Here is a 12,810-nt window from a genome sequence, read left to right as displayed (position 1 = left end):
AGAAACAAGTTTCAATCACCTATCAACTGCTACTCGCACCAAAACCCCTCCAAAAAACCATCAAATAAACCAAACTCCTATATAACATCACCTTACCTTATATTCGCACAACTGAGCCCAAATAAACACCCGAAAATCAATTAACCCTGCACTTATTCATATTTGATCATCAATCAACACCCGATCCATTGGAGAAAATACCATAACAGGACCAAAAACTTGAGTCTAGAAACTGGCCCTCCATCTCAAGCAAAAACGATCAGCCCACCAGAATTAAAAAGCAAATCAATAAGGCACTGCTCAACTCCCAGTCCACCGCAAAAAGCATCATAACTAAAATTAAAACTAGACATTAACTTCCGATCTCGAAGGAAAAACAATCAACCCACCAGAATCCCAAAGAGAAATGGAATCTGAGTCTTGTTACTGGTTGGATACATCCCTCATTGTGCTGTCAGGTTGAATGGTAACCCATAATGCAGTGTCGTATTGCATGGTGATTCACAACCCAATGTAGACGTATAAAATTCTGAAATCATTTATATTAGAATATTGTCATTGCATTTAGGTTGTTTTGTATTGTTGAATTTTGAATTAATATGAACATATTATATGGATTTGCTTTCTATTTCTGCATATATGTTGTTTTTACATCATAACCCTCTACTGCTGTTGTGGACTATGGTAAATGCCCCAAGTTTAGTAGTTTGGGTTACACGATGATCACAACAATACTAAAGCCGAAGCAGAGCGATGTTTGGGTTGGTGATCAAAATCAACGAAGCTTGAAGCCATCTGATGGATCTCCGGTACTCATTAATCCTTGGTTTAGATTTTCAAGCTCAACTTAGTGTTTTATTTGTTTTAGAGTTGTTGTTTTTCCTCTATTATTTTGTGATTCTGATATTAAAACAAATGTAGACAAAATGCAGCTAGGAAAATACTCAAAATAAACAAGAAGCATCTACGAAAAGAAGTACAAATTGAGTCTCTGAAGATTGGTAAAGGGAGGAATTTTGGAACCAAATTTAACATCTTCAAAGAAATTGACTGGCTAAGATCATACATGGTAAGAAAGTTGCATATGAATACCAAACAACATAGCACCTTAATTAACATTATTCAGTTGTGACTATCAATTTGACTTTTGAGTACAAACTTATTGAATTTTAATCATAACTTAAGTGAAACAAGTTCTAATCAAAATTAAGGATAAACTTCGATGATAGACTTGAAGCCGCATATAGGAGTAATCTTATAGCTGCTGAAGCCTGCGTCGAGTATAAGTTTCTCCCATTCTTTCTTCTCTCTTTCTTTTCCATTTAACAAAGTCATCATCATGAAATCAAAGTCCAATTTCAACTCATTTGTTTCATGATTGTCACTTGTTTCGTCAATTGATATGTCAATGATTATCACCTTTCCTTTTTTCCCTTTTCCTGAAATAGCTTTTTTGCAATTCTCCAATATCTTTAAGGACAATTCATCATTCCAATCATGCAAAATCCACTGTAAAAAAAAGATTTTATCTATATAGTTAATAAATCGATATGCTAAAATCTGTTGTTTAAGAGTATATTAGTTCTTCTTTATTGCCAAGATTAATCAGTCATCAAAAAAATTGGTAAAATACTTCACACCAATAACATAAGAAAATTACTCATCTCAGTTATGAAATTCCTCATTCCCTTATATCAGCGGCAGTCCTGCCATTGACACTTTTAAGATCGGTTCATTCGCTTTTTAAGTCGGTTCGACCGATGTTAAAAGTGTCAGCGGCAGTTAACTACCAATGCTGCAGATATAAGAGAATGGACAGTAATTTTCATAACATAATTACCAAAAAAAAAATATCTTTTACTCAATAACATTTGGTGAACGTACCTTGAGTAAAACAGCATCTGCAGGAGGGATAGATTTGAACATATCTCCACCAACAAATTTCAAATTTTCATCTCCAGACAAGTTAGCCACAACCTGTGGTTGATCAAATACTGTGCATTTGAGGTCAGGAAAAGCTTCATGGATGAGTTTTGTGAAACCTCCTCTTCCACCTCCAACATCAACTATAGACTCCAAACCTTCAAACACATGATTGCACTCTTTTAGAGCAAGGTTGAAGATTTGAGAATCAGCAGCCATAGCCTCTTGAAACATACTCAGTTCATCAGATTCAGTATCTTTGTTAAGATAGTCCCAAAATGTCTCTCCTCTTGCGCTCTCAAATAGGCTGAGTTCCTTGTCCTCAGTGAGCCATTTCTTAGAGGAGTGCCACACGTTCAGACGACATGGATGAAGCACTCCGCTAACAAATGGTGACAAACATGTTGATTTGCCACTTATGAGAAGCATTGAAGGAGGAGTGAGAGAATATGTTGTTTCTTCTTCTCCTTCTTTGCCATTCATCAGTGTTGTTTTTGCAAAGAAACCATTGTGTGTTAGCAGGCGCAAGAGACGATACAGGACACTAACTTTCGAAGGATGGAGTTTCAAAGATGAAGCTAATTCAGTAAGAGTCATTGGTTTTCCATGGTTGTGGATTGCATCAGCTATGCCTAGTTCCACAGCAGATTTGAGTGCCATGGAATTTATAAAGCTGTATATATGTTTGTACAGATGGATTTGAGCATGATACAACTGACTTTCTTCACTGCCATTGCTACTGGAATCCATTTTCTTGGGTGATGTCTTGTGTTTCTAAGGGTGTGTATATGAAGTGAAGTGTAAATTTGCTTGCAACTCTTCTATGTTTTGAACAATGAACACAATACAAAGGTATATATAGCCTTATATTATGCCCATGATCTTTATTTCTTTCATATAATATACTTTTGATGCACGTGTTTTACTAACTTGGGCATAAATTGTTTGATTTTGGCTTTTTCTTACCATGTGTGTTATTGTTGGAACACACATTTTGACACAAAAGTTGATGATATACATACAATATTTATATATTTGGCAAGAGAAATGATATTTTTACAACCATTTTCTAACAACTTTTTGTGATAACTTTCTCTCTCATATTCATATTATATTTTTACTTTCTCTCTCTATTACTTTGATATTTGTGCCAATACATAATTTTTTTTGTAAAAATGTGGTTGTCCATTTGATTGTCAAGTAAATTGATGTTCAAATAACACTACTCATTCGGCAAACATGGAACTTTTAATTATTCAATTGTTTAGTGTTTTACAACATAAGTTTGTCAAAAAAAAAAAAAACATTTACAACATAAGTTCATTAACCATTTTAACTACATCATTAATCAAAATATTAAAGGTGTTAACCACTTATTTAATATAGTTTAAAAAATTACAGAAGCATGTAAGTTTCAAAAGTAATTAACAATTTACAATTTTTTTTGGTTAATTAATACAGTAGTGAAATTAGTTTATATTTGTGTTTCAAACATCTTCCTCTATAATAAAAAAATATTGGCAGCGCGTCAATAATTTTTTAATCAAATGCATCAAATATTGTCGTATTTGTGTAGAAAAGTGTGTTCAAATAATTTTTTGTTGTTTATATCAACGCATCAACATCAGAAAAAAAAAATATGATTCCATCTCATATTTACAAATTTTATAAGAATTTAATAGTGGTGGATTGACGATTCAAAACAATTTTGCACATACAACTTTTTTAATGTGGCGTCTCTTTCAAAATAGACGGGCTTGACCATCTACAACAAATTAAACACATGTACACTACTATATTATTTCTTCATGAGCTGGTTGTAAGCAAAATAAGCACACGGTCAATTGTTATTATAATAACTATCGTTAAAATATATACTTACATGATAAAAAAAATAATTAAGTAAACGGTAAAATTAAAAAAAAAAAATGTTACATCAAAATACAATATTTTTATATGAAGATAAAATAATTTTTTTTCTCATAATGTCCAATACTATTATTTTAATTATTTTTTTAACAAACTAAAATAAATTATATTACCAATAACAAAGAGTTCTTCCCAACACAAAGGAGTGCCAAAATAGAACAAAAATGGTTTAGCAATCCGTTACATTGTAAAAACAAGCAAGCAAAACGAGAAAGAATAATTACATGTCAATGCCAAAACATTGTATGGAAGTAAGTCACTACTGGTTATGATGATCAAAAGTAAAAGTAGTAGTTCTTTCCTTCAACCACAAAAAAGAGAGGAGATTAATTTGTCTAATAGTTGTTATAACTTTTCTTCCTTGTGATTAAAAATTTTATTTTTCCTTTCTTTCTAAATAACATGTTGGAACAAAATTGGTTTGAACAATTTCTTTAGAGTTTTGATGATAACACAATATTGAAAAACAATTGGACATGTTAATATATGTTCAAGTGTGCAGGACCATATATTAAAATTTAATAAGGTCTGAACATGTAAAAGAGCATCAAAAGTATAAGAGAAGCTAATAGACTATGGTAGAAGATCTCAAGAAAGGTTAATCAGAAGTCAACACCTTGGATCAGAAGAAAGAAAGTCAATCAGAACCTGAAGATCTACATCAGACTCTAAAGACCATCAGACTCTGAAGAATAGAAGACCCAGAGGGACCCAGAATTCACATCAGATTTATCCTCTTATGTTGTTGTCTCTATCAAGACTCTGATAATACAATTTGTCTTCTTCTGACCATGTGTAGAAACAAACAAAAAACTTCAAGGACAAAGAGAATAAACGGATAATTCCAGTTTCAACAAAGGAATTTCAAATTTTTAATCAATGACATTATCCATATTAGGTAATGGCCTAACATCCTGATTTGAAGCTTCTCAACGACTCTTAATGTGATGACACTCTTCTCAAACGTCTAACAAATCCTTGCCTATCTAAGGAGCTAAATACTTGAAGAACGATAATAAGACTCTGCTCTTGGATTACTCCTAGAATGTAGGAGAAACCAATATAATTGATTGTGTTTGCTCTCTCTCTCTCTCTCTCTCTTCATGTTTGTTTTTATCCGCATGTATCAGACTTTGTGTTAGATTCTGAACTCATCAGACTCTGACCAGTGCAAAACACTTAGAAATTTTTTGAAAAAGCCAACACAATTCAACCTCCCTTCTTGTGTTTTTGTCACCTTTACTTGGTATCAGAGCATAATTTGCACTCAGCCACTTAATCGTGCCACAATCAAAGATCCAAAGAGAAAAACATGTATACTAATGAGAGTGCTTATGGTCCTTCTGTTTCAGGTAGGAACCACAACGCTGCTATCAACTAATTACAACACCACTAATGAAAAGTATAACTTTTCTATAAAACCACCATCCATTAATGGAGATGCTTGTCAGTTTTCGTGGTGGAAGAGTAAGATGTACAATTACATCATTGATGTCGATGATAAATTATGAGACATCAAGAAACTTGGTTAATTAAATCTAAAGGATCAGGTTTCAGAAATAAGAAAGAAGATAAGAAGAGATGCTTCAACTGCAAGAAACTTGATCATTTCATTGTTTATCGTCCAGAGTTACAAAAGGACAAGTCGAAGAACGAGAGCTCCTAGAAAGAGAGCTACTTGAGCAAGCTAAGAAAGGGTCTCATGGCAACATGGGATAAGTATAATGAAGAATCAGAATCTGATCAGGATGAAGAAGAAGCTAATCTCGGTCTGGTGGCCATAACAACTTCTAATGCAAAATATGGTTCAAACTATGATGATGATGATGAGGTATTCTCTAAACTGACTTATGAAGAGTATGTTGAAACTGCCAAGGAGCTTGTAGGATGTTGTCTAAACAAATCAAAAGCTTTAAAAACCTTGCAAAAATAGTTTGATTTGTTGACACAAGAGTCCAAGCTCTTGGAACACCAAAATAAAAGTCTGTCAATCCAAAATGAAAATCTCAAAATGATAAATGAAATTTTAGAGAAAACCCAACTTTCAAACATCAAGAAAATTGATATACCTTTGACTAAATTTGATAATTCTCTTGAAGAGTTTATCATTGGTGGTATTGACAAAAGTAAATTAGCTTACATGATTTATGGAGTAAGTAGGAACAAATAAGAAGGAATTAGATTCACAACAGAATCTCCTTTCAAAAAGGTGCAGACTCCTATGAAAACAAAGAAACCTCCTTGTTATGAGTGCATACAAAAGGGTTTGTATTCCCACTTTGTTCCAAAGGCTGAAAAAGCTAAGGTTCTGAACAAGTCAGAATCTGAGACCTTACAATCTAAGGTTCTGATCAAATCAAAACCAAAGACTCTTGAACTCAAGTTTCAGAAGAGTTCAAAACCCAAAGTAAGGAAAGATTCAAGACCAAAAACTTGTAAATCAAAAGTCTTGAATTTTTTTGCGCAACATAGTTTAAAGCTGAAGGTTCTGAAGAGGAAAATGTCTTTTAAACTAACCTCAAAGGGCCCATAATTAAGATATGGGTACTTAAGTGCGATATTGTGAATGTTTTAGGTATGCTTCATAGGGAAACCAAAGCACCAATCATGGTATCTAAACAGTGGCTACTCGCGACACATGACATGATAAAAGCATTTGTTCCAAACCCTGACCATGAAAGAGGGAGGTACTATGGGCTTTGGAGGAAACCAACAAGACAATATTGTTGGTACGGGGACTATAAGTAACTCTTTTATCTCAATCAATAATGTATGCGTAGTTTATGGACTAAGACATAACCTACTTATTATAAGTCAATTTTGTGATAGTGGGTATAAAGTGGAGTTTGATAAGAACACATGTACAATCATCAATGAGTCTGACCAATCCATAATGTTCATAGGTCAGAGGAAAAGTGATGTTTATAAGATTAATTTTTCTTAACTGGTTGATTAGAATGTCGTTTGCCTTCTATCAGTGAGTGATGAAAAGTGACTCTGGCATAAAAGGTTAAGACATGCTAACTTTAGGTTAATCTCTAAGTTTATCAAGCAAAAACTTGTCAAGGGACTACCAGAGTTACACTATCACTCAGATGCTCTATGTGGAGCATGCCAAAAAGGAAAAAATGTTAAAGCTACTTTCAAACCTAAAAACATTGTCTCTACCTCCAGACCTCTAGAACTACTTCACATTGATTTATTTGGACTAGTTAGTATTGCATCAATAAATGGGAAGATGTATGGATTAGTTGTAGTTGATGACTAAAGCAGGTGGACTTGAGTAAAATTCTTTAGAACCAAAGGTGAAGGATATGACGTGTTTAGTACCTTCTGAATTCAAGTACAAACTGAAAAAGAATTGAAAATCTTGAAAGTTAGAAGTAATCATGGAGGAGAATTTGAAAATGAGTCATTTGAAAACTTTTGCGAAAAACATGGAATCTTCCATGTATTCTCTTTTCCTATAACTACACAACAAAATCAGGTTACAGAGAGAAAAATTATATCTTTAAAAGAAATGGCCAAAATCATACTCCATGAAACTATATTGCGAAGTACTTTTAGGTAGAAGTGTTGGAACAAAATGTGTTTCACAATAAACCTTAATGAGTTTTGATGATAACAAGGTATTAAAAATTGTCAATTGGTTATTGCTAATAATTGTTCAAGTTTACAGGACCATAGACAAAGTCAATCAATTTCAATAGGTCTTGGCAGAACAATGGAGAGCAAAGCAATTCAAAGCATTTGAAGAAAACTGCGTCTGAAGCTAAGAAGTGCTTCTGAAGTAACAAGTGCCTCTGAAGTAATGACGTCATCAGAAGCAGAAGTTCATCAGAAGTAGAAGACCATCAGAAGCAAGATTTCATCAGAAGCTATATCATCACCAGAAGCTACAAGTGATCAGTAAATTTAAATTGAAGATTCAAAGGAGCTGTTTTTCGTTTCAACCTCGTCTAAGAGAACGAAGAATTGAAAGGGAGGTATCAACGGTCATTTGAAAAGCACTGAGTATTTGTCCTTCCTTATCAGAGTTGACAAAGTACAAGTGTACAACCACTACCTCCACTACTCTGTTTTTGTCTACGCTACAAGACAAAATAACAGCTCTCCCTGCAGAATTGTTCCTTCAAGATGGGAATGAATTTGAAGTTGATTATTCAAAGGACTACACCCAAATCAGGCAAAAGATTACTGGTGGATGATCAAAGGAACTCAACGACTCTTTAGACGTGCTAAAAATCTCAACGTCTCTTTCACACCTGTATATAAAGGAGTGAAGACTTGAAGATTGGCAAGAGATATCAACACAAGTTAAAAGCGCTAAAACTCTGCCAAATTTGATTCTATAAAGCACCTTGAATTTCTGCACTGATTTGGTACATCTTAGAAATTCACAAGTCTAGAGTCTTTATTGCATTGTATTGTGAACACCACTGATTGTATATCAAGTGTTCAAGTCAAACATTTTTCTCTGTATTTTTGTTTAAATAGAAGCCTCTCGCCTGCGTGCTTGAGCATTAGAAGACTCTTGCTTTAGTGCTTGAGCATTGGAAGACTCTCGCCTGCGTGCTTGAGCATTTTGAGAAGTCTCATACTTAGAGAGTATTGAGCATTTGTAATCTTTGTGATTATTAGTGAAATATCCTTGGAAGTGCAAGGGAGACTGGACTACTTCCGATTTGTGGAAGGAACCAGGATAATTGCTTGTGTCTTTCTTTCCTTTCTCTACTCTGTTTTATTCCGCTGCATATCTGATTCTGAACATCACATCAGAAGCACTCCTAACCAGCTTCTGAAGTGTTATCAGAAGAAGAATTTTTAAAGAAAAAGAAAACACAATTCAACCCCCCTTCTTGTGTTTTTCTCACCTTCAATTGGTATCAGAGCTTGCTCTGTTATCAAAGCACTTAACCGTGTGACAGATCAAGATCCGAGAAAAACATGTCTACTGAAGATGAATCAACTACATCTACAAAATACAATAGTGTTAAACATGACTATGATACTGCTGACAGGAAATCAGATTTTGGAAAAGCTCCAAAGTTCAATGGATTTCCAGAAGAGTTTTCATGATGGAAAACCAACATGTACAGCTACATCATGAGATTGGATGAGGAGCTATGGGACATTCTTGAAGATGGAGTTGATGATCTGGATTTGGATGAAGAAGGAGCTGCTATTGCTGAAGGATACACACTCCTGCTCAGAAGAAACTCTACAAAAAGCATCACAAGATCAGAGGGATCATTGTTGCTTCTATACCTCGTACTGAATATATGAAGATGAGTGATAAATCCACTGCTAAGGCAATGTTTGCATCATTCTGTGCTAACTACGAAGGTAGCAAGAAGGTTAGAGAAGCAAAGGCACTAATGCTAGTTCATCAGTATGAGCCGTTCAAGATGAAGGATGATGAGGGTATAGAGGAGATGTACTCAAGATTTCAAACTTTAGTATCTGGACTGCAAATACTGAAGAAGAGCTATGTTGCTTCTGATCATGTTAGCAAGATTCTGAGAAGCTTGCCTTCTAGATGGAGACCCAAAGTAACTGCCATTGAGGAAGCTAAGGATCTAAACACTTTGAGTGTTGAAGATCTTGTCAGTTCCCTCAAGGTACATGAAATGAGTCTGAATGAGCATGAATCCTCTAAGAAGAATAGATCTATTGCTCTACCATCTAAAGGAAAGTCTTCCAAAACTTACAAGGCCAGTGAATCTGAAGAAGATTCACCAGATGGACATTCTGATGAAGATCAATTTGTGAAGATGGCTATGCTGTCTAACAAGCTTGAATATCTGGCAAGGAAGCAGAAGAAGTGTTTGAGCAAGAGAGGTGGTTATAAGAACTCCAAGAAAGAAGATCAAAAGGGATGCTTCAACTGTAAGAAGCCTGGATATTTCATTGCTGATTGCCCTGATCTTCAGAAGGAGAAGTCAAAGAGCATACCTAAGAAACCAAGTTTCAGCTCTAGCAAATTCAGAAAGCAAATCAAGAAGAGTTTGATGGCGACATGGGATGATCTGGATAGTGAATCTGGTTCTAATAAAGAAGAAGCAGATGATGATACAAAAGCAGCCATGGGGTTAGTGGCAACAGTATCATCAGAAGCAGTATCAGAAGCTGAATCAGATTCAGAAGATGAAAATGAGGTATATTCCAAAATTCCCAGACAAGAACTTGTTGATTCTCTTAAAGAACTCTTATCACTATTTGAACACAGAACAAATGAGTTGTCTGATTTAAAAGAAAAATATGTTGATTTAATGAAACAACAAGAAACAACTCTATTGGAACTGAAAGCTTCTGAAGAAGAACTTAGAGGGTTTAACTTCATATCAACCACATATGAAGAAAGACTCAAAAATCTTTGTCAGAAGCTACAAGAAAAATGTGATAAAGGTTCTGGCAATAAACATGAAATTGCCTTGGATGATTTTATAATGGCTGGCATAGACAGAAGCAAAGTAGCTTCTATGATCTACAGCATATACAAAAACAATGGCAAAGGGATTGGATATTCTGAGGAGAAATCCAAAGAGTACAGTCTCAAGAGCTATTGCGATTGTATTAAGGATGGATTGAAATCCACTTTTGTACCTGAGAGTACTGATGCTGTAACTGCTGTTCAGTTAGAACCTGAAGCTTCTGGTTCTAAGGCTAAGATTACATCAAAGCCAGAAAACCTCAAGTCTAAGGTAATGACAAAATCTGATCCTAAGACTACAAAGATCAAAATTCTGAAAAGATCAGAACCTGTCCCTCAGAGTCTGATTAAACCAGAATCTAGAATCCTAAAGTCAAAGGATCAGAAGAACAAAACAGTTACTGCTTCTGAGAAAACAATACCCAAAGGTGTTAAACCTAAAGTATTGAATGATCAGAAACTACTCAGCACTCACCCCAAGGTACAAGGGAGGAAAAGTAAAACCTCTAGAACTAACCCAAAAGGACCCATGAAGATATGGGTACCTAAATCTGAATTGATCAAAAATGCAGGTATGCCTAAGGGCAAGAGAGAAACAAAGGTCCTGGTACCTAGACAGCGGGTGTTCAAGGCATATGACAGGAGAGAAAGCTTTGTTCCTTACCCTTACCATGAAAGATGGAGGAGAAGTGAAGTTTGGTGGCAACCAAACTGGAAAAATCATTGGTACAGGTACTATTGGTAATTCCTCCATTTTAATAAATAATGTTTGGCTAGTAGATGGTCTGAAGCATAAACTATTGAGCATCAGTCAATTTTGTGACAATGGGTATGATGTTATGTTCTGTAAGACCAACTGCACTCTAGTCAACAAGGATGACAAATCCATTACATTTAAGGGAAAGAGAGTTGAGAATGTCTATAAGATTAATTTCTCTTATCTGGCTGATCAGAAGGTAGTTTGCCTTCTGTCAATGAATGATAAAAAGTGGGTATGACATAGAAGGTTGGGACATGCTAATTGGAGATTAATCTCTAAAATCAGCAAGTTACAACTTGTCAAAGGTTTGCCTAACATTTATTATCATTCAGATGCACTATGTGGTGCATGTCAGAAAGGAATTTTTTTTAAAACTTCTTTCAAATTCAAAGACATTGTATCAACCTCCAGACCCTTAGAATTACTCCATATTGATCTATTTGGACCAATTAACACTGCATCTTTATATGGAAGTAAATATGGATTAGTCATTGTTGATGATTACAGCAGATGGACTTGGGTAAAATTCATTAGAAGTAAAGATTATGCATGTGAAGTGTTTAGCAGCTTCTGCACTCAAATACAATCCGAAAAGGAAATGAAAATTTTGAAAGTCAGAAGTGATCATGGTGGAGAATTTGAAAACGAGCCATTTGAATCTTTTTGTGAAAAACATGGGATTCTCCATGAATTCTCTTCTCCTAGAACTCCACAACAAAATGGGGTTGTAGAGAGAAAGAACAGAACTTTACAAGAAATGGCCAGAACCATGATCCATGAAAACAATTTAGCTAAACATTTCTGGGCAGAAGCAGTCAATACTTCATGTTATATTCAAAATAGGATCTATATCAGACCTATGTTGGAGAAAACTGCATATGAACTCTTCAAAGGAAGAAGACCCAATATCTCTTACTTTCATCAGTTTGGATGTACTTGTTACATTCTAAACACTAAACACTATCTAAAGAAATTTGATGCCAAGGCTCAAAGAGGAATCTTTTTAGGTTACTCTGAAAGGTCAAAGGCATACAGAGTGTATAATTCAGAAACACATTGTGTTGAAGAATCTATGCATGTTAAATTTGATGATAGAGAGCTTGGAAGTAAAACTCCAGAGCAAGTTGAAAGTAATGCAGGTACATATGATTCTGAAGATGCATCAGAATCTGATCAACCTTCTGATACTGAAAAGAACTCAGAAGATGAATCAAGTCCTGTTGCTGAATCTAATCCAGAAGCTGAGTCAAGTTCAGAAGCTGAACCTAATCCAGAAGCACAAAATGAAAATGCTTATGAGGATATTCAAGATAACACTCAGCACGTGATTCAATCAAAATTCAAGCACAAATCTTCACATCCTGAGGAGCTAATCATTGGAAGCAAAGACAGTCCTAGAAGAACAAGATCTCATTTGAGACAAGAAGAATCTTTGATAGGATTGCTTTCAATAATTGAGCCAAACACTGTTGAAGAAGCTCTCTCAGATGATGGATGGATATTAGCTATGCAAGAAGAGCTAAATCAGTTTCAAAGGAATGATGTGTGGGATCTGGTACCCAAACCTAATCAGAAGAACATTATTGGAACAAAATGGGTATTCAGAAACAAGCTGAATGAACAAGGAGAGGTAACCAGAAACAAAGCTAGACTTGTTGCACAAGGTTACAGTCAACAAGAAGGCATTGATTACACTGAAACATTTGCTCCAGTTGCAAGATTGGAAGCAATCAGGTTACTTCTATCCTATGCAGTTAATCATGGC

At 34.9% G+C, this 12,810-nt stretch overlaps 1 protein-coding gene across 1 annotated transcript; it reads right to left on the bottom strand.

The window, feature by feature from the left end:
• Nucleotides 1-998: 998 nt before the first annotated feature.
• Nucleotides 999-2,741, bottom strand: LOC25491783 (isoflavone 4'-O-methyltransferase). The gene is made up of 2 exons (XM_013599805.3): nt 1,885-2,741; nt 999-1,509 (listed from the first exon to the last, which is right to left on the bottom strand). Exons 1-2 carry the CDS (start codon nt 2,671-2,673, stop codon nt 1,207-1,209), a joined length of 1,092 nt encoding a protein of 363 aa, XP_013455259.2. The 5' UTR covers nt 2,674-2,741; the 3' UTR covers nt 999-1,206.
• Between the last annotated feature and the right edge of the window lie 10,069 nt (nt 2,742-12,810).

This window comes from Medicago truncatula, chromosome 4, assembly GCF_003473485.1.
Source record: "Medicago truncatula cultivar Jemalong A17 chromosome 4, MtrunA17r5.0-ANR, whole genome shotgun sequence".
Lineage (NCBI taxonomy): Eukaryota > Viridiplantae > Streptophyta > Magnoliopsida > Fabales > Fabaceae > Medicago > Medicago truncatula.
This window is presented reverse-complemented; position numbering and strand designations above follow the sequence as displayed.

Excerpts from the sequence above, each read along its gene's own strand:
- LOC25491783 (XM_013599805.3), bottom strand. The coding sequence starts at position 2,673 with ATGGATTCCAGTAGCAATGGCAGTGAAGAAAGTCAGTTGTATCATGCT. Across the intron at positions 1,510-1,884 it reads CAGATGCTGTTTTACTCAAG|TGGATTTTGCATGATTGGAA; the intron begins GTACGTTCACCA and ends TTTTTTTTACAG.